At 44.4% G+C, this 22528-nt stretch overlaps 5 protein-coding genes across 5 annotated transcripts; all 5 read left to right on the top strand.

Annotated features, from left to right (window-relative positions):
* Positions 1 to 297: 297 nt before the first annotated feature.
* CCR75_000178 (uncharacterized protein) lies at positions 298 to 2079 on the top strand (the record flags this gene model as incomplete). The annotated part of the gene is made up of 1 exon (XM_067958286.1): positions 298 to 2079. One exon carries the CDS (start codon positions 298 to 300, stop codon positions 2077 to 2079), a length of 1782 nt encoding a protein of 593 aa, XP_067819758.1.
* A 1328-nt stretch (positions 2080 to 3407) lies between these two features.
* On the top strand, positions 3408 to 3743 carry CCR75_000179 (uncharacterized protein; the record flags this gene model as incomplete). The annotated part of the gene is made up of 1 exon (XM_067958287.1): positions 3408 to 3743. The coding sequence occupies one exon, from the start codon at positions 3408 to 3410 to the stop codon at positions 3741 to 3743; it is 336 nt and encodes a 111-aa protein (XP_067819757.1).
* An 882-nt stretch (positions 3744 to 4625) lies between these two features.
* Positions 4626 to 6407, top strand: CCR75_000180 (uncharacterized protein; the record flags this gene model as incomplete). Its single annotated transcript, XM_067958288.1, has 1 exon — positions 4626 to 6407. The coding sequence occupies one exon, from the start codon at positions 4626 to 4628 to the stop codon at positions 6405 to 6407; it is 1782 nt and encodes a 593-aa protein (XP_067819624.1).
* Positions 6408 to 7735: 1328 nt separating this feature from the next.
* CCR75_000181 (uncharacterized protein) lies at positions 7736 to 8071 on the top strand (the record flags this gene model as incomplete). The annotated part of the gene is made up of 1 exon (XM_067958289.1): positions 7736 to 8071. The coding sequence occupies one exon, from the start codon at positions 7736 to 7738 to the stop codon at positions 8069 to 8071; it is 336 nt and encodes a 111-aa protein (XP_067819625.1).
* Positions 8072 to 20443: 12372 nt separating this feature from the next.
* Positions 20444 to 22222, top strand: CCR75_000184 (uncharacterized protein; the record flags this gene model as incomplete). Its single annotated transcript, XM_067958292.1, has 1 exon — positions 20444 to 22222. One exon carries the CDS (start codon positions 20444 to 20446, stop codon positions 22220 to 22222), a length of 1779 nt encoding a protein of 592 aa, XP_067819620.1.
* Between the last annotated feature and the right edge of the window lie 306 nt (positions 22223 to 22528).

The raw sequence follows: 22528 nt of genomic DNA, 5'->3' as shown, positions 1-22528 counted from the left end.
GGTTATCCTCTTATAGGGAATAATATTTGTGATGCTCCTTTAGGAAACAATACTTATGTAACGTGACAAGCCGGAACAACCAGTGAGTTTTTTTTCAATAAAAAAATGAGGGAATTTACTGATTCTCTCGAGATAAATCTCCTCAATATTATATTTCCTCTTATAGGCAATGATAACTATGTAAGGAGCAACGTATTATACAATTCTCCTCCGCAATGTAAAATTTGAGACAAAATTTTTGCAAATTTATTTATTAAATTTTGATTCTTAGAAATCGCAATTGAAGCTATCGAAGTCATGGTCAAAGCGTGTTGGGGCTCTGTCATACTGATGTGCACTCTCGCTCTGCATCCATACAACGAGATTGCACAGGCGCAAGAGGAATCGGTTCTCCGCGCTGTCAATGCGTCAACAAAAGGGGAGGTATTACAAAGCCACTTTGAGGAAAGGGCTCCAAGTGACACGGATCTTGCTAGAGTGGCTGCTAGCTTTGCCGAACAAATTCATAATTATATCAGATCTGCTCATATTTTGAATGTTTTTTCACAGAAAAAGGTTCAAAATATGTACAGGAACTGGCACATTTCTCAAAAAGAAAGCCTCCAAAAAATCAATCCCGCAATGAAAAATGACAAAGTTCTGGAGGCACTCTCAGATGAATTTCAAGCTAAATTTTCTAACAGTCAACGAGCTGTAATCATATCAGCGTGTAAAGGAATGGCTAGTACTCCAATTACGCGTTCCATGTACGTGGCGCGAATATTGCTGTTTAAAGAATGGATGGCGATGTCGCCCGAGCAAGTCTTTGATATGTTAGGCCTTGACGCATCACATTCCAATTTTCTAACTGACCCGCTGTTGGAGCTGTTTGTCATGTTTCTGGAAAAACATAACAAGACGTACAAAGTTGTGCGTGACAAGCTGATGGAGGCCTACATAGGTGATAGAGGGGCATTAATACAACTTCTTAAAGACGGTGGTGACATTGGTGCCGAGGTGTTCAAAATAATGCCAAAAGGTTGGGAGAATATCACTGATAACCGGCCACGTGAACTATTAAGGGAACTATATCTTGATCAACTCCCTTTCAAGAATCTTTTGCGTTCTGACGATCTAAAGCACTGGTGCAAGTCAGTTCAAGAAATTGGCTATAATCCGTATCGCATCTTGCTTGACAAGTTGCTTAATGAGATGGATGAGTTAAACTTTGTGAAAGAGCTTGACGCAGCATCAAATCAAGCGCTGTCGAACTTTTTAGACGTGTTTTTAGCAGGATTGGAAAATGCTCTGTATGAGCGTTGGAACCAGGTTGAGAAGTTGACGGCTCTGAAAGTTGCAAAAGTAAAACTGCAACTTGACCTTACAGCGGCCACCGATTTTTTCCAACGGCCGCTTTGTCGGATCTATCTGTCGTACATTAAGTATTGTAAGGGCAATGTGCACAAGGTCATTCTGCGCAAGTTGAGAAAATTTTATGAAGGGGTGCCTCAAATGATACAAGCAGCAAGAGAAGCTGATCCCCGAATTGCGTCAATCGTGACGATCGCTTATGACGAATACTGGAAAACTTACAAATTGGAAGTCGCTTTCAACGATCTAAAACTAAAAGAGGACGTGCTGAGAAGTCCGTGGTTTACTTATTGGTTAGAGCTTGCAGTGGTTAAATCCTCAGACGCCGATTACGCGGCAAGTCTCGTGCTTAAATTTGTTCGAAAAAACTATTCGGAGCAAGCAGCAGCGAGCCTGCTTAAAAGTGCAATTGAGACAGCGCCGTCGGAAAAAGTCAAAGACCTGCTGTCCCTTATTCTCATAAAGTACATACGAAAGCAGCGCTCGTTAGACGTATTCAAAGGTTTAGAGCTCGACAAAGCTAAAGGTAACCTCTTTAACGATCACTTTATGCTTTGTTGGATCATAGCTTCGGACGGGTTGCATGAAGGTATAAGATTACGTCCGTTCACGATGGTTTACGAGCGTAATTACCTTTTGGAACTATCGGAGAGCGCAACGACTAATACTGGCGACGCTGTGAAACAGTTTGCCAATGAAATGATTAAGTATCTGAACTCCAACAAGTAGCCTCCAAACAAACGTCTGCGAACGCCAGCGCTTTATCCGTGAAGAGCCAGCTGCTTTTGAAGACCCTACGCACGCTAGCGGTCTGACCGTATGCTTGACTTCTGCATTTTCTACACTTTCTGAAAGAATACGAGTGTAATTAGTTGCCTGGAATTAATACACGTCTTTTTCTTGCGGTGTTGGTGTGTGTGTCTCCATAACTGACAAATGTCTGGACTAAGCGCATTTATGCCGACCCGGCCGTCAGCAGCCTCTAATTTGCTATTGCTCGGAGTATCCTAGCGTCAACTTAAGCAGATCAATCCCTTAGATAGAATGTAAGTCTTTCATAACAAATACTTTCACGGTAGGAAAGATGTTTGCAAGACCAAAGCACTTACTCTTTGCAACATGTAATTCAACAAAATCGTCTCTTATTTATTGCAAATTGGCGTAAGGTACGATATGGCGCAACTCAACTCTTCCTATTGTATGTTGAGCGAATCGTCGGGTTTGATTCATTAAATATATATATGGTGGCCCAGCAGCTGTAGTCAAAGCTATGTTTGCGGCGAAGGCACGAGCCTGCGTTCAACATGCTCTAGCCAATTCCAGTGACACCCGTGCTGCACCATCGTATCTCCAACGAGCAAGCGATCGCTTTATCCATTCAGCATCGGAAAAACGTACTTGAGCCATTACCTACTGCGCACACATGTCATTTTAGGCTTTATTAATGAACAAACCACGATATTAACCAACTAGGAGGAGGAGTTTCGCGATCGTCTATTGACATGTTAACATGAGCAAGATGTCTGAAAAGTCCTGAGCCAGGATACAAGCGCACGGGTAGGTGGCTTGTCGTGGCTGATGTCCTGTGAAGGCGGGTGCCCTTTGCGGGTTTTGACGAAGTAATTCAATACATGCGAGGAGACGCGCTCCGCTAACTGCAGATATTAACCAACTAGCATATTCGGCGACGAGAAAATAAATTGTATCCAATCAAGCGTCCTGAAACATTTTAACATGTGACTTCACAACGCAATATAAGCTATTTAAATCAATTAAACGTTTAATATCTAGTTTAATTCAGAAAATTTCGCAAACTACAAAATAATGGCTGTTTCAGAGATCCCATTTCATTAAGGCCATCTAAGTTTGAGGTATTTTTAGTGGCTAAAATTGAAGGGTTAGATGCTTGATGTGGGTCAAGACATTCACTAAATGAAAGGTTAAGCGGAGAAAGTCCGACTTCCGTACGAGAAGTTTTTTTTTTTGGTGGTGTGAAAGCTGAAGACCTTATCGATGAGAATGGTCTGCCAAGAGATCGCTACAACTACTCACAGCACATGAAGCAGATGGGACAGGATAAATTTTACTTGGCTACGAGCCGCTATGATGCTGGAGAGGAGGCCCGTACGCTGTCGAGGAAAGTTGATTTTCCAGAAGACGAACTACCCAGTATCGATGAGAAAGATCGAATGCTTGATGTCATTACGCTGACCACGAAAGTCATGGATGAGGACCTGAGGGAAGCACTTGTGAACGACGAGACTTTTGAAGAGTTGGATGATAATTTCGTGAATCAAGTGGCTGAGGAGAACGGCGTTCGGCCAATGCGTCGCGGCACAATAACGGACAACCAGGACAGCGAGGATGATGACGACATCAGAGCGAGCGAATAGGACAGTGTCGATATGGCAATAGACCGTGATAACGAGCACTGGACGATCTTTTTGAGAAGACGCTGGCTGAGGAGTACGATGACGAGTTGTTGGGGACGTTGAAAGAGATCGACCCGAAGACGCGCGGCAAGGAGGCGCTAGCGGGCTGTATGCTAGCCACCGTTGTCGAAGATTATGTAATACAAGCTGGCAAAAGCTAAGGGCAAGCTTGGAAACTATCTTTAGCAGGTTCTTAAAGAATGTGAGGTAGATCATCACGCCTACGAGTACGACGAGAATGCTGAATCCGAGGATGATATTTCGGAGTCAAGTGCACTGTACATCGTGCATCCCGCCGTATTGTTATATAGGATATCCTTTCGAGGAATGGGGGTTTGTGCTAGTAGAGTAGCAGNNNAAGGTCAAGTGAGCACTAGTTGGCAAAATGCAAAGTAAATATATTAAAGGTCCTTAGTTCGCAAACCGTTTGCTACCTCTAAGCCTACTGGATTCTCTACTGGATTTACTTACCGGCTTCATCCATTCTAGCCAATTAGCTTCTACCACGTGGAGGTCCCATCTTGAACATGATCATTTGCGCATCTTGAAGAAGATCTTCGAACGTTCGCGGAACCATCTGTTGTGCTGTCGCATGCAGATGTCGCTGTCGTGCGCGTCGATGATCCGTTGGTACTTTACCGGTTAGTCTTGTGCATGTCGAGGCGCATCCTTGACAACATAAATCTCCTCAATATTATTTTTCCTCTTATAGGCAATGATAACTATGTAAGGAGCAACGTATTATACAATTCTCCTCCGCAATGTAAAATTTGAGACAAAAATTTTGCAAATTTATTTATTAAATTTTGATTCTTAGAAATCGCAATTGAAGCTATCGAAGTCATGGTCAAAGCGTGTTGGGGCTCTGTCATACTGATGTGCACTCTCGCTCTGCATCCATACAACGAGATTGCACAGGCGCAAGAGGAATCGGTTCTCCGCGCTGTCAATGCGTCAACAAAAGGGGAGGTATTACAAAGCCACTTTGAGGAAAGGGCTCCAAGTGACACGGATCTTGCTAGAGTGGCTGCTAGCTTTGCCGAACAAATTCATAATTATATCAGATCTGCTCATATTTTGAATGTTTTTTCACAGAAAAAGGTTCAAAATATGTACAGGAACTGGCACATTTCTCAAAAAGAAAGCCTCCAAAAAATCAATCCCGCAATGAAAAATGACAAAGTTCTGGAGGCACTCTCAGATGAATTTCAAGCTAAATTTTCTAACAGTCAACGAGCTGTAATCATATCAGCGTGTAAAGGAATGGCTAGTACTCCAATTACGCGTTCCATGTACGTGGCGCGAATATTTCTGTTTAAAGAATGGATGGCGATGTCGCCCGAGCAAGTCTTTGATATGTTAGGCCTTGACGCATCACATTCCAATTTTCTAACTGACCCGCTGTTGGAGCTGTTTGTCATGTTTCTGGAAAAACATAACAAGACGTACAAAGTTGTGCGTGACAAGCTGATGGAGGCCTACATAGGTGATAGAGGGGCATTAATACAACTTCTTAAAGACGGTGGTGACATTGGTGCCGAGGTGTTCAAAATAATGCCAAAAGGTTGGGAGAATATCACTGATAACCGGCCACGTGAACTATTAAGGGAACTATATCTTGATCAACTCCCTTTCAAGAATCTTTTGCGTTCTGACGATCTAAAGCACTGGTGCGATGAAGTTCAAAAAATTGGCTATAATCCGTATCGCATCTTGCTTGACAAGTTGCTTAATGAAATGGATGAGTTAAACTTTGTGAAAGAGCTTGACGCAGCATCAAATCAAGCGCTGTCGAACTTTTTAGACGTGTTTTTAGCAGGATTGGAAAATGCTCTGTATGAGCGTTGGAATCAGGTTGAGAAGTTGACGGCTCTGAAAGTTGCAAAAGTAAAACTGCAACTTGACCTTACAGCGGCCACCGATTTTTTCCAACGGCCGCTTTGTCGGATCTATCTGTCGTACATTAAGTATTGTAAGGGCAATGTGCACAAGGTCATTCTGCGCAAGTTGAGAAAATTTTATGAAGGGGTGCCTCAAATGATACAAGCAGCAAGAGAAGCTGATCCCCGAATTGCGTCAATCGTGACGATCGCTTATGACGAATACTGGAAAACTTACAAATTGGAAGTCGCTTTCAACGATCTAAAACTAAAAGAGGACGTGCTGAGAAGTCCGTGGTTGACTTACTGGTTAGAGCTTGCAGTGGTTAAATCCTCAGACGCCGATTACGCGGCAAGTCTCGTGCTTAAATTTGTTCGAAAAAACTATTCGGAGCAAGCAGCAGCGAGCCTGCTTAAAAGTGCAATTGAGACAGCGCCGTCGGAAAAAGTCAAAGACCTGCTGTCCCTTATTCTCATAAAGTACATACGAAAGCAGCGCTCGTTAGACGTATTCAAAGGTTTAGAGCTCGACAAAGCTAAAGGTAACCTCTTTAACGATCACTTTATGCTTTGTTGGATCATAGCTTCGGACGGGTTGCATGAAGGTATAAGATTACGTCCGTTCACGATGGTTTACGAGCGTAATTACCTTTTGGAACTATCGGAGAGCGCAACGACTAATACTGGCGACGCTGTGAAACAGTTTGCCAATGAAATGATTAAGTATCTGAACTCCAACAAGTAGCCTCCAAACAAACGTCTGCGAACGCCAGCGCTTTATCCGTGAAGAGCCAGCTGCTTTTGAAGACCCTACGCACGCTAGCGGTCTAACCGTATGCTCGACTTCTGCATTTTCTACACTTTATGAAAGAATACGAGTGTAATTAGTTGCCTGGAATTAATACACGTCTTTTTCTTGCGGTGTTGGTGTGTGTGTCTCCATAACTGAAAAATGTCTGGACTAAGCGCATTTATGCCGACCCGGCCGTCAGCAGCCTCTAATTTGCTATTGCTCGGAGTATCCTAGCGTCAACTTAAGCAGATCAATCCCTTAGATAGAATGTAAGTCTTTCATAACAAATACTTTCACGGTAGGAAAGATGTTTGCAAGACCAAAGCACTTACTCTTTGCAACATGTAATTCAACAAAATCGTCTCTTATTTATTGCAAATTGGCGTAAGGTACGATATGGCGCAACTCAACTCTTCCTATTGTATGTTGAGCGAATCGTCGGGTTTGATTCATTAAATATATATATGGTGGCCCAGCAGCTGTAGTCAAAGCTATGTTTGCGGCGAAGGCACGAGCCTGCGTTCAACATGCTCTAGCCAATTCCAGTGACACCCGTGCTGCACCATCGTATCTCCAACGAGCAAGCGATCGCTTTATCCATTCAGCATCGGAAAAACGTACTTGAGCCATTACCTACTGCGCACACATGTCATTTTAGGCTTTATTAATGAACAAACCACGATATTAACCAACTAGGAGGAGGAGTTTCGCGATCGTCTATTGACATGTTAACATGAGCAAGATGTCTGAAAAGTCCTGAGCCAGGATACAAGCGCACGGGTAGGTGGCTTGTCGTGGCTGATGTCCTGTGAAGGCGGGTGCCCTTTGCGGGTTTTGACGAAGTAATTCAATACATGCGAGGAGACGCGCTCCGCTAACTGCAGATATTAACCAACTAGCATATTCGGCGACGAGAAAATAAATTGTATCCAATCAAGCGTCCTGAAACATTTTAACATGTGACTTCACAACGCAATATAAGCTATTTAAATCAATTAAACGTTTAATATCTAGTTTAATTCAGAAAATTTCGCAAACTACAAAATAATGGCTGTTTCAGAGATCCCATTTCATTAAGGCCATCTAAGTTTGAGGTATTTTTAGTGGCTAAAATTGAAGGGTTAGATGCTTGATGTGGGTCAAGACATTCACTAAATGAAAGGTTAAGCGGAGAAAGTCCGACTTCCGTACGAGAAGTTTTTTTTTTTGGTGGTGTGAAAGCTGAAGACCTTATCGATGAGAATGGTCTGCCAAGAGATCGCTACAACTACTCACAGCACATGAAGCAGATGGGACAGGATAAATTTTACTTGGCTACGAGCCGCTATGATGCTGGAGAGGAGGCCCGTACGCTGTCGAGGAAAGTTGATTTTCCAGAAGACGAACTACCCAGTATCGATGAGAAAGATCGAATGCTTGATGTCATTACGCTGACCACGAAAGTCATGGATGAGGACCTGAGGGAAGCACTTGTGAACGACGAGACTTTTGAAGAGTTGGATGATAATTTCGTGAATCAAGTGGCTGAGGAGAACGGCGTTCGGCCAATGCGTCGCGGCACAATAACGGACAACCAGGACAGCGAGGATGATGACGACATCAGAGCGAGCGAATAGGACAGTGTCGATATGGCAATAGACCGTGATAACGAGCACTGGACGATCTTTTTGAGAAGACGCTGGCTGAGGAGTACGATGACGAGTTGTTGGGGACGTTGAAAGAGATCGACCCGAAGACGCGCGGCAAGGAGGCGCTAGCGGGCTGTATGCTAGCCACCGTTGTCGAAGATTATGTAATACAAGCTGGCAAAAGCTAAGGGCAAGCTTGGAAACTATCTTTAGCAGGTTCTTAAAGAATGTGAGGTAGATCATCACGCCTACGAGTACGACGAGAATGCTGAATCCGAGGATGATATTTCGGAGTCAAGTGCACTGTACATCGTGCATCCCGCCGTATTGTTATATAGGATATCCTTTCGAGGAATGGGGGTTTGTGCTAGTAGAGTAGCAGCATTAGCCTATTATAAGCATGTACAGCGACATGTACCATTTGGCTTTTGTCACAAAGTGTCGGTGTCGAATGGGGAGATTTGCTCGCTCGTACCATGCCACCCTCGTGCTTAGCACGGGAAACATCGTCAATGACGTCACATTGTTCCTTTGGTAAAGGCCACTTTGTGTAACACAGTATTTGGTTCCCGGAACCAAGTCAATTTCATGACGGACACCTCTATCCGGGGGTAAAACAAATTTTTGATTGGTACATACCACATCTTGGAATGCCTAAACTAGATCTTTAAGGAAAGATGACCCACTCCGCGCACTAAGCGTAGCTTTTGTGTCCTCCAGGACAGTTTCGTACAGAAGCGAATACGAGATTAACTCAATCGTTGGCCGAATGACCACCATCTCAGACAAGTCGCCAGCCTTTAAGGCTTGGCCGCATTCATCAATAGACATTGGGTCTGGCTCTTAGGATCATGTAATGAAGGATTGCCGCACGGCTAACTTCTCCTTCGATGTTACCGATTACATCATTTACAAGCGTATGCAAATGCTTACTCGGATCACTTTGTGAGGGTATAGACGCTTCGCATCTCTCCTGTCTTGGAGTAGAGACGATACGCCTCTAAGAGCCCGGGACAATCACGTCCTCAAATTTTCCAACCTGTATTGGTTCTATACCAGTGCTGGTGTCTAAATCCGACATCCGACGTGGAGTTATGTAACTCAACTTCCTTGTCCAGTGACCGTTTACGTGTCATTTCACGTGCATTAGAAGGGTTTGACCCAAAATGCCCTGGCAAATCGTCAATACTGTCACTATTGACACTCAGTATGGTGCCACCTCGGCCGACCACACTCGGTTGACGTAGACGTGCCACTCCACGTGTCTCAGGGATATACGCCCTTGATGACTTGGCCTTTTAGGCCTACAATTCTTTCAGATTCAGTGAATTGTTATTGCAACGAGTGTCACTCAACGGAGTACGTGCCGTTCCAACCCTTTTCTGAGTCGGGCTCAGAATTAACGTTTTTAACATTGGAGTATATCAACTCAGTTATTCCAATGTCTAAAGCACTGACAGATTCAGTCAGTGATTCGCGCCAATAGCGCTTTTGTTGCCTAGTAAAGGTGGGTTCAGGGCTCTACAAATATGTGCTAGGAACATTGCGCGTTGCGCCTAAGGTCTTAGACCTCCGTTCCGGTCTATTAGACGAAACCGATGTGCTCTAGGAGCTTGTGCGATAAACATGCGTGCTAACACGAGCAGATATAAAGTCGAATTAGCGCTACGCGCAGAGTTCGACTTTACGTCTGCTCGTGTTAGCACGCATGTTTACTCCCTTTTCGAAAGTAGCAGGATGGGATCGGAATAATTTCGTCCGGGCAACGCCCTCATTGAGCCCCACAAAAGACTGTTCCGGCAATGGCTTCTTGCATTGGGTCTTTATGCATCGATGCAATGAGAGTTCTTAACTCCTTGACAAAGCTCCCTAAATCGTCTTTTCTGACGAGTCGCTACGAGCCTTGATCGCATGCGAGAAACCTGATTGGGCGGAGCAAACATGCGGGTCATTTGCTGACTCACCGAATCCCATGAGGGAAAAGCGTCATTTATATTTGTACTGCACGACAGTGCCCATTCCATGGCTCTCCCTCCGAGCTTCCTTGATGGCCATGGCCTTTTGCCGTTTTGTTAAGTACAAGGCATAGTCAATGGACATCTCCATCTGCGCTTGATCCAAAAGGGAGTTTTTCTCGCTCTTTTGCCTTAAATGCCTTGACATTGACAACAACAGGGCGGCCCTTAGGCTCTGAATCAGGTACCGAAATGTACCGAGTTGGCATAGATGCCGCCGAGTGATCCTGGGTCTGTCCAATAAGAGAGGCTTGTAACGCATAAATGCTACAATCCTTGCGTCCAGAACCTCTGGTCCCTGGGACATTATGAACTCAATGTGTTCAAGCCAGTGTTTTGAGCTTCTCAAACGCTGCTTGATCCGCCTCTGAAAGTTCTGGAAACGTTTTCATTACATCAAAGGCTAATGCTTTTAAAGACTCAGGCGTATGTTGACTATGAGTGCAACCAGGTGTAGCGGAGCTGCCTCGTTCCGTTAGTCAGAGGAAGACTTATTAACTCAAAGAGTCACTTAGTTCTATAGAACTAACAGGTTTTGCAACTTAATGAGTCGTACAAGCTCTTAAAGCTAAGTGATTCGTTAAGGGATTCAACGGTTCGTAGGACCAAGGGCAGCTAGTGCCCGAGAGTATATACCTTCGAAAGGGTTCTTTCTCTCACAGATCTTTGCGCAAGCTTGAGGAAGGAACTAGACGCTTAAAGATCAAAAGGGAAATTGAACTTTAGTCACATATTTAAATCTAAGACCTTACCCTAGCTAATTTAAATTGGATTTCGGCCGCCAGATTTATATCTGACGTCTGCCACATATGTACCTAATAAATGTGATTTAAGAAAATTACTAATTTTTAAATAGAACAAAAGGGTATTTTACCTATAAATTAAATGTACCACAACAGTGGTTCACCACCGATGTGTGCCGCCCCATTACAAAAAGCCCTGGTGAAAGCGCGTTCGGTCTCTGTCACACTGATGTGCGGTCTCGCTCTGCTTACATGAGACGGCCCAGAACGAAAACAACACCTCAAGTCTTTAGTCGATATAATTTCATCAACTACGAGATTGTGCGTGATAAGCTGATGAAGCCTCCGTGGATAAAAACAGAAATTGATGAACCTTCTTCGAATAAGTGGCGCCATTTCGGAAAAAGATGTCAGAAAAAATGCCACTGACAAAATTTTAGATTCTAATCAACTTTCGGGTCAAAAACTTTGCAATTGTCTGTTTAGGAGCTTTGATAAGGAGCAGTTAAAAATGTTGAGGACGACAACTTGTATCCAGTCTTGTTGTCCAATTTGCTGTAAGAGATGAGTCATTTTGAGCTCGTGTAAGAGCTTGTAGTTAGATTCGACCAAAAAATATGCGTAGCGAATGTCTGAACTATACTTTTATTAAGAAGTGCCTCAAATGATTTAAGCACCATGAAAGCGTTGAGCTACGAGTTGCGTCGATCTTGAAGTCTGTGTTGAAGAAAGTTTATGAAGGAAGACGTCCTTGTTAAAAAACTTAATCAACATCAGGACACAATGGCGCTGGAAAGTCTGTGGTTCGCATATTGCGTGTGGCTTCCGCTTACGAATTCTTAAAGATCATTTACGCCCCAGAGGTCAGGCGTTTAGACCTTGGTATGATTTACACAAAGCAAGAAGCAGCGGACGTGCCTATAAGTGAAATCATAAAATCATCAAGGAAGATGTCTGTTATCGGTTATCTGTTGTCAAATGTTCTTTTTTAGCCCATAGAGAAATTACTTTCGAACAGATATTCAAATACTTCGGGATGTGAAGCAGTTTATGCTGCAAGCGCCCGAGCTGCTTCCAACATGCTCCATCCGGAGTTGGCGACATCCTCGCTTCGCTGCCGTTTCTTTAACGAGCTAGCGATCTTGCACGCTTTATGTAACGGGATGCCTTTCACTAGTACTGGTAAGTACTAGTTGACCTTATACTGTTTACAGTGAAGGTTATGTGCCTCGAAACTTCACGTACACAGGGGTACAGAGGAAGGTTTCTACGTAGCTAAGGGTTTATAGCTACCAAATGTGTAGGCGGGCACGACTTAATGCGGCCACGCTCTACTTAAGTACACACCCTAGCACAGCGAGGAAGCAATTTGACCGTCTACTCTCGTGTGCCGTGAGATAGTTGTGGTGGGCGCCTTAGCGACCTTACCCCATGCACTAAGTACTCTAGTAAAATGTCGTCACGGGAGCGGTGATCCGACTCCTCGTGCGCGCTTACCAAAAAAGAATTAGTTTTTAGACTGATTTTAATATTTAATCGTATTATTAATAATCACCTATTTTTAACCAATAATAAAATGTCATCTCTGCAGATAACACCAATATGCATTCCGAGCGTATCTTTCTAAGAACCTCGCGTAACGGATGCCGCTAGCCGTCATCCCTCCTAATGTGAATGCACCTAGGTGCATTCCCACCCAAGTGGTGGGTCTAATTACTTTATTTAAGTGATTGTCCACCCCATAAAGTACACAAAGTGTACTTAAAAGGGTTGTGTAACATTAGGGCAACTTTAGCCCGTTACATTATCCCCCCTTTAAGAACGAATTTACATTTTAAAATTCGTCGAGAGGAAGAAGGAAGTGCGAGCTGCTTTACGCGCCGCCTTGTTCTCTCAGTCACTCCAGCGACCTGGGTTTACATATACGGCGCCAAAGATGCCACCTAAAGGGGCAATGTTGGTGGGTCGTCTACGAAGACACCCAACCAATCACGCGCTAAGCAGCACGCGCCGCACTAACACGCCGGCAGCGTCTAATGCCTAGTCGAAACGCCGACAGCTGCGCTGCTGTTGCGTTAACTGGGCTTAAGGAACTATCCCACTTTAACATTGAGGATGTCGATCCGTCGCCCATTGTCGACTACAATGAGTCGTCATTTCATAGTAGTGATGAGGACAACGAGCTAATGAGGAAGGATGCTGGTGCATTATTGCCCATCAAAACTTCTATCATTGCTCCTAACATGGAGACAACAAAGTTTTCCAATGCTGTCTCGTCGTCTGCGCTGGATAGCGCAGCGACCATTAATGAGAGTGCTGCCCATAAAGGCGCAGCCGCTTCTCCGTCGGGTAGAACCACAACGTCTATCGCTCAGACGGTATCCATGATGGTTCATGGATAGAGGATTTGGAGCCTAAAGCTCCGCCGACGACACGTGAACGTGCTCAGTCGGTGTCACAAGCAAGTCGTATCAGACGTGGCTATGTGATGGGAGGTATACCACTTCTGCCCCCTCCATCTCAATGGCCTCGCGCCAACGAGCCGAGAGCATCGCTCCTAGAGCGTGCTATCGTAGACGCACATAATTAATATGGCGTCTATGATGCATGGAGGTCTCATGAGAAATCGCTTGGACGTATTTCCTGATCCCGTTCGTATGAAACGCCCGACCAATACGAGGCGAAATTCACGCGCCGCATTCATCCGCATTCCGATGCGATGAAAGAGCAGTAGCAGCGAATTAATTTATCCCGCTTGTGTGCGAAAGAAATCATGGGCGGTACTGTACCCCCTGTTTCTCTCACAACCCTGCTTCTGCTAGTCCATTTGAGACTAGCGAAGAGGCTTCAGCTGTGGTGCTCTTTTTCATAGGCAGCCACCAAGCCGGGAACGTCAATACGTAGGGTACCGATCGGTTCCCAAGAGTCGAAACTCTTCGGGTAACGTCTCCGTCGGACGAGGATCTGATACCTTTGCCTTACGGAGCGGTGGGCAAGCAACCTTCCATTAAGGAAGCGTAAGTTCCCACCCGCATCCATCAGTACAGGCGGCACCCGATAGGAGTGGCGATCTCGCCCACCTACTCGCGGCTGTCTTACCTTCGTCCGTTCAGTCGCAGGCATTAAGCGCTGCCGAACGACGTATTGTGGATCTCGATGGTCAAGTCTTGCGGCTGACCTCTAATCTTCAGGATGTCCGCCCGAAGGATCGTCAGGGCTATGAACGCCTGAAACTTCGGCTTGACATCCTGGAGAAGTTGATGCTGAGGGACCCCCATTTCGCGCGTGGTGTCCCTCGCTCTACGAGTCCTTCTCGTGGTGGGAGGAGTCATTCGGCTATAACTTTTTACCCTTCTCCGTCTCCTTTCACCCGATCGACGCTCAACTCACAGTCAGCGTTAGCTTCGTCCATACGAGTGCTTATCATCCATCGAGACGACAAAAAGTTGGAGTTTCACCCAGCCTATGGACCTCCCATATATAGAGATCAAAAATTTAGCTATTCTAGTTACAAGCGATTGCAAAAATGCAATCGCTGTCGAAAGACAGGGCACTATACTATTCGAGTAATAAACATTTGACTTAGCCTTTGTTTGCACATCCGTCGTCGTCTACAAACTCCAGAGTGTAGTGGGTCGTCACACTGATGTCTTGTGCAGTTGTACTAATGACCGAACCACAAGTGACACTCACACGCTTATGAACGCTCTAAGACTTTCATCATATGGCCATCTGATAAACGAGAGATAATCATCGTTACGGCTTTATGCTGCCAAATAATACATGACCTATACTATCTGAGCAATGGTACTTCCAGAATGACACAAAATTTGTCATTCGAAATTAGTACGATAAATCATCATCGTACTGTTTACCCTTCTACGCGTGTTGGATGCCAACCACACAATTTCTTGACTGTTCCAGATGCGCCTTTTGAAAGGCGCACTGTCATCCTGTTTATAGGTATATCGCGCTTAACGAACTTGAGTTTACGATCTTCTACGATTGGCTTTGCTACGTTAGGCTGAATTGGTGCAGGGATTCAATATACCAATAAGAAGCAAACTAACCGATTGAAACTTATTAAAATACTTGCAGTGTTTAGAAACTTAACTTAACGAGAAGCGTAGATCATGTTCCCAACTTTAATACAATAGTTCGAATGCACACAATCGACTAGGGACTGAAGTGAAGACTTATTTGCCACTATGATTTACCAGATGATGATTATAAATCATCACCAGGGGCAGGAACACGAAATGCCGTTTGTTTGGAGCAACTTTCGTACAAAGGACTGCAAATTCACATGACGTTGATGAATCAATAGGGCGAATTGCCCAGCGGTGATCCGACTCCTCGTGCGCGCTTACCAAAAAAGAATTAGTTTTTAGACTGATTTTAATATTTAATCGTATTATTAATAATCACCTATTTTTAACCAATAATAAAATGTCATCTCTGCAGATAACACCAATATGCATTCCGAGCGTATCTTTCTAAGAACCTCGCGTAACGGATGCCGCTAGCCGTCATCCCTCCTAATGTGAATGCACCTAGGTGCATTCCCACCCAAGTGGTGGGTCTAATTACTTTATTTAAGTGATTGTCCACCCCATAAAGTACACAAAGTGTACTTAAAAGGGTTGTGTAACATTAGGGCAACTTTAGCCCGTTACATTATCCCCCCTTTAAGAACGAATTTACATTTTAAAATTCGTCGAGAGGAAGAAGGAAGTGCGAGCTGCTTTACGCGCCGCCTTGTTCTCTCAGTCACTCCAGCGACCTGGGTTTACATATACGGCGCCAAAGATGCCACCTAAAGGGGCAATGTTGGTGGGTCGTCTACGAAGACACCCAACCAATCACGCGCTAAGCAGCACGCGCCGCACTAACACGCCGGCAGCGTCTAATGCCTAGTCGAAACGCCGACAGCTGCGCTGCTGTTGCGTTAACTGGGCTTAAGGAACTATCCCACTTTAACATTGAGGATGTCGATCCGTCGCCCATTGTCGACTACAATGAGTCGTCATTTCATAGTAGTGATGAGGACAACGAGCTAATGAGGAAGGATGCTGGTGCATTATTGCCCATCAAAACTTCTATCATTGCTCCTAACATGGAGACAACAAAGTTTTCCAATGCTGTCTCGTCGTCTGCGCTGGATAGCGCAGCGACCATTAATGAGAGTGCTGCCCATAAAGGCGCAGCCGCTTCTCCGTCGGGTAGAACCACAACGTCTATCGCTCAGACGGTATCCATGATGGTTCATGGATAGAGGATTTGGAGCCTAAAGCTCCGCCGACGACACGTGAACGTGCTCAGTCGGTGTCACAAGCAAGTCGTATCAGACGTGGCTATGTGATGGGAGGTATACCACTTCTGCCACCTCCATCTCAATGGCCTCGCGCCAACGAGCCGAGAGCATCGCTCCTAGAGCGTGCTATCGTAGACGCACATAATTAATATGGCGTCTATGATGCATGGAGGTCTCATGAGAAATCGCTTGGACGTATTTCCTGATCCCGTTCGTATGAAACGCCCGACCAATACGAGGCGAAATTCACGCGCCGCATTCATCCGCATTCCGATGCGATGAAAGAGCAGTAGCAGCGAATTAATTTATCCCGCTTGTGTGCGAAAGAAATCATGGGCGGTACTGTACCCCCTGTTTCTCTCACAACCCTGCTTCTGCTAGTCCATTTGAGACTAGCGAAGAGGCTTCAGCTGTGGTGCTCTTTTTCATAGGCAGCCACCAAGCCGGGAACGTCAATACGTAGGGTACCGATCGGTTCCCAAGAGTCGAAACTCTTCGGGTAACGTCTCCGTCGGACGAGGATCTGATACCTTTGCCTTACGGAGCGGTGGGCAAGCAACCTTCCATTAAGGAAGCGTAAGTTCCCACCCGCATCCATCAGTACAGGCGGCACCCGATAGGAGTGGCGATCTCGCCCACCTACTCGCGGCTGTCTTACCTTCGTCCGTTCAGTCGCAGGCATTAAGCGCTGCCGAACGACGTATTGTGGATCTCGATGGTCAAGTCTTGCGGCTGACCTCTAATCTTCAGGATGTCCGCCCGAAGGATCGTCAGGGCTATGAACGCCTGAAACTTCGGCTTGACATCCTGGAGAAGTTGATGCTGAGGGACCCCCATTTCGCGCGTGGTGTCCCTCGCTCTACGAGTCCTTCTCGTGGTGGGAGGAGTCATTCGGCTATAACTTTTTACCCTTCTCCGTCTCCTTTCACCCGATCGACGCTCAACTCACAGTCAGCGTTAGCTTCGTCCATACGAGTGCTTATCATCCATCGAGACGACAAAAAGTTGGAGTTTCACCCAGCCTATGGACCTCCCATATATAGAGATCAAAAATTTAGCTATTCTAGTTACAAGCGATTGCAAAAATGCAATCGCTGTCGAAAGACAGGGCACTATACTATTCGAGTAATAAACATTTGACTTAGCCTTTGTTTGCACATCCGTCGTCGTCTACAAACTCCAGAGTGTAGTGGGTCGTCACACTGATGTCTTGTGCAGTTGTACTAATGACCGAACCACAAGTGACACTCACACGCTTATGAACGCTCTAAGACTTTCATCATATGGCCATCTGATAAACGAGAGATAATCATCGTTACGGCTTTATGCTGCCAAATAATACATGACCTATACTATCTGAGCAATGGTACTTCCAGAATGACACAAAATTTGTCATTCGAAATTAGTACGATAAATCATCATCGTACTGTTTACCCTTCTACGCGTGTTGGATGCCAACCACACAATTTCTTGACTGTTCCAGATGCGCCTTTTGAAAGGCGCACTGTCATCCTGTTTATAGGTATATCGCGCTTAACGAACTTGAGTTTACGATCTTCTACGATTGGCTTTGCTACGTTAGGCTGAATTGGTGCAGGGATTCAATATACCAATAAGAAGCAAACTAACCGATTGAAACTTATTAAAATACTTGCAGTGTTTAGAAACTTAACTTAACGAGAAGCGTAGATCATGTTCCCAACTTTAATACAATAGTTCGAATGCACACAATCGACTAGGGACTGAAGTGAAGACTTATTTGCCACTATGATTTACCAGATGATGATTATAAATCATCACCAGGGGCAGGAACACGAAATGCCGTTTGTTTGGAGCAACTTTCGTACAAAGGACTGCAAATTCACATGACGTTGATGAATCAATAGGGCGAATTGCCCCTACGGACCCCGACCATTTTTCGAAGGTCCGCCTCGCAGATCTGATTTCGCAACAGCGTCAGATCCAGGTCCTCCGCTATTTTAGTGCGAGGTTAATCGCTTGCTCAGTATTTCTTGGCACTGGGCGTGGCGCACTAAGCTTCTAGCTAAAGTCCTTTTCTTGCACTATAGATATAGCTTGCTATAGCGTCTTTAATGCTAAAAAGAAAAGGTGAGTCTAACGGGACTATCCGCAAGACCCCTGATAAACTCAGTTACCTGTGTTCGTTTACCATTTGATGTTAAGTTTCGAGTGCACCTATTGGGCACCGAGCTAATCGTGGTTTGAACGGATCACGCGTCACTGCGGACCGCAATAAACTCACCGCACCTCTCGCTTAGAATGGCAAGATGGCTTACATTCTTCTCTTAGTTCAATTTTAAAGTTGAATACAAGCCGGGTAAGATACAACTTACAAATTATTTTGTAAGTTGGGCGTAAGAGTGAATGGTCACGCTTGCCTGTTCTAAATCCAGCAGCTCTACTCAAGCCCTTAATTCAATACTTGACGGCTCAACCGTTTGTCTGAGAAGACTGCTAGCAAAACCACAAGCGCGATAAAATCAGCATCATTGATTTTTTTCGGCGTCATAGTAGTTAAGATCCATATGACTAAAAACACGAATGTATCGTAAAGTTTAAGGCCTAAAGCCCAATATTTGGCACGTTCGGCCGAATTGGACATGACAAGCTTTACTTTCGTCGCATCGTTTTTCGATGCGGCGAGTTTCGATGACATCGTCTGGTTCGACGAGCCGTCTTAACGAGGATTCGCCTTCGACTGCCTTGAATTATGAAACTTCAATCTTTCGGGTCGACGTGCATACGTAAGCCCGGCAGCACCATATAAATTGCTATCTCAATAGTTCAAGTTGTAGATCATTTTGTTTTCTTAACGGCTCCGCTTGTTAATAGCCTTGCTGGTTTAGCAAGGTTTGCTTTTCTGGGCCATATCGAGCTCATATTGTATGAACTAGGCAATAGACGCATGTTAGTCGTCTTTTGTAAAGCGAATAACATTTTGCTTACGGATGAACCCCCTAATGACGAGCTCATACGCTCGACCGCTTTCCACTTGAGGTCACTCAATTTAGTAAATTCTCACGCAAAGCGTGAAAGCCTTCTTGAGAGGCATAAAATCTCCTCCCTTCTTCATCATTAATGTCCATGTTGGCGGGTGTTGAACGGACCACGTAGTGCTACGAGGTGTAGCGGGGCACCTTATGCTACTCATGCTTCAGTTCTAGCCAACCCACACTGATTACAGCAAAGGTGAACTGCCATCAAACGCTTCACGTACACGACGTGCAGAGGAAGGGTTTTTAAGTTGCTAATATTTCTTAGCAACTGAAGGTAAGTTCAAAGGAAGGCTTAGTATAGGAAAACGTAAGGTATTTATCATATAGACTTGTTATATGAACCAATGGATAGAACAATCACATTTTTAGTCAATATTTCCATGTGTTGTAACAACATTATCTATAAAGGTAGGGCTCCCGTCAATTTTTGGTAAAATCCTCGCATTATGGTATAATTTTGAATGATTGGCTAGTTACCAAGCTGATATCTTTTTTTTAGCTGGCACATTTGTATCTGGTCGTTAATCATCGACGCATAGAAATTAGGTAGGGGATGATATGATAGCACTGCCCGCTCGCTGCCTTTCGACGTCAACTAATTTATAATTAATTTTCTATCGTTTAGTCCAGTTTCGTCCATTATTATTGGACTAACGGTTTACGACACAAAAAGATTCTATTCTGTAGACTGAAACCTTCTATTTCACGTCGAAATTTAAGTACCTTGGATGTGCCCATGCAGATAAGATGTGGCCGATTCAGTAGGGTAGGACACAACTCACGAAGATGAATTGCAGCAACAGGTCCCGCAGGACGAGGAGGACTCAGCTGAAAGATTTGAATATTCTTGTGTCACAAATGACCCGTAAACAGACCTAGACGTTCGTTAATACTATGCATGCTTAAAATTTGCCAATTATATCAAACTAAGGGTGTCTTCTTACCAAAAAAAGAGGGAGTGTAACGATTCCTTTAAGATAATATTCCTCTTTAAATATTATTCCTCATACAGGCAATGATAATTAAGTAACGAGCACAATTCCGCTATCGATAGTCTTGGGGACCAAGCCTTCATTAATATAAGTCTGAAGTGTAGCAATCATAAATTTGTAATCAAGGCTTGTTTTGGCGAAGTATTGAGATGACAGCTGGCAGACGAAAATTCGTTATCAAAAATTTGATTTGCCCGCAATGTTAAATTTGAGACAAAAATTTCATTTATTTTGCTAAATTTTGTTTCGTAGAAATCGCAAATTGAGTCTATCAAAGCCATGGTCAAAGCGTGTTGGGGCTCTGTCATACTGATGTGCACTCTCGCTCTGCATCCATACAACGAGATTGCACAGGCGCGAGAGGAATCGGTTCTCCGCGCTGTCAATGCGTCAACAAAAGGGGAGGTATTACAAAGCCACTTTGAGGAAAGGGCTCCAAGTTACACGGATCTTGCTAGAATGGCTGCTGGCTTTGCCGAACAAATTCATAATTATATCAGCTCTGTTCGTCATTGGAATGATTCAAACGAAAAGGTTCAACTTATGTATAGGAACTGGCGAATTTATCGAAAACAAAGCCTCCGAAAAATCAATCCCGCAACGGAAAAGGACAAAATTCGGGAGGCACTCTCAGATGAATTTCAAGCTACATTTTCTGACTTTCAACGAGCTGTAATCATCGCTGCGTGTCTGTCCAGGAGTGATTCCAAATTTCAGCGACACATTAAAATTGAGCGAAAATTGCTGTTTAAAGAATGGATGGCGATGTCGCCCGAGGAAGTCTTTGATATGTTAGGCCTTGACGCAACACATTCCAATTTTCTAACTGACCCGCTGTTGAAGCTATTTGTCATGTTTCTGGAAAAGTATAACAAAACGTACGAAGTTGTGCGTGACAAGCTGATGGAGGCCTACATGGGTGATAGAGGGGCGTTAATACAACTTCTTAAAGACGGTGGTGAAATTGGTGCCAAGGTGTTCAAATTAATGCCAGAAGGTTGGGAGAATATCACTTATTACCCGCCACGTGATCTATTAAGGAAACAATATCTTGATCAACTCCCTTTCAAGAATCTTTTGCGTTCTGACGATCTAAAGCACTGGTGCAAGTCAGTTCAAAAAACTGGCGACAATCCGTATCGCATCTTGCTGGACAAGTTCCTGAATGAGATGGATGAGTTAAACTTTGTGAAAGAGCTGGACGCAGCATCAAATCAAGCGCTGTCGAACTTTTTAGACATGTTTTTAGCAGAATTGGAAAATGCTTTGTATGAGCGTTGGAATCAGGTTGAGAAGTTGACGGCTCCGAAAGTTGCAAAAGTAAAACTGCAACTTGACCTTTCAGCGGCCACTGATTTTTTCCAACGGCCGCTTTGTCGGATCTATCTGTCGTACATCAAGTATTGTAAGAGCAGTGTGCACCAGTCCATTCTGCGCAACTTGAAAAAATCTTATAAAGGGGTGCCTCAAATTATACAAGCAGCAAGAGAAGCTGATCCCCGAATTGCGTCAATCGTGACGATTGCTTATGAAGAATACTGGAAAACTCACACATTAAAAGTCGCTTTCAACGATCTAAATCTACAAGTGGACGTGCTGAAAAGTCCGTGGTTGACTTACTGGTTAGAGCTCGCAGTGTTTAAATCTTCAGCCGATGATGTCGTGGCACGTCTTGTGCTTAAATTTGTTCGAAATACCTATTCGGAGCAAGCAGCAGCGAGCCTGCTTAAAAGTGCAATTGAGACAGCGCCATCGGACATAGTCAAAGACCTGCTGTCCCTTATTCTCACAAAGTACATACGAGAGAAGCTCTCGATAGACTTATTGGAAGCCTTACAGCTCGACAAAGCTAAAGGTAACCTCTTTAACGAATTCTTTATGCTTTATTGGATCTTAGCTTCAAATGGGTTGCAAGAAAGTATAAGATTACATCCGTTCACGATATTTTACGAGCGCAATTACCTTTTGGATCTATCGGAGAGCGCAACAACTAATACTGGCGACGCTGTGAAACAGTTTGCCAATGAAATGATTAAGTATCTGAACTCCAACAAGTAGCCTCCAAACAAACGTCTGCGAACGCCAGCGCTTTATCCGTGAAGAGCCAGCTGCTTTTGAAGACCCTACGCACGCTAGCGGTCTGACCGTATGCTTGACTTCTGCATTTTCTACACTTTCTGAAAGATTACGAGTGTAATTAGATGCCTGGAATTAATACACGTCTTTTTCGTGCGGTGTTGGTGTGTGTGTCTCCATAACTGACAAATGTCTGGACTAAGCGCATTTATGCCGACCCGGCCGTCAGCAGCCTCTAATTTGCTATTGCTCGGAGTTTCCTAGCGTCAACTTAAGCAGATCAATCCC

Source organism: Bremia lactucae, linkage group LG18, assembly GCF_004359215.1.
Source record: "Bremia lactucae strain SF5 linkage group LG18, whole genome shotgun sequence".
NCBI lineage: Eukaryota > Oomycota > Peronosporomycetes > Peronosporales > Peronosporaceae > Bremia > Bremia lactucae.
This window is presented reverse-complemented; position numbering and strand designations above follow the sequence as displayed.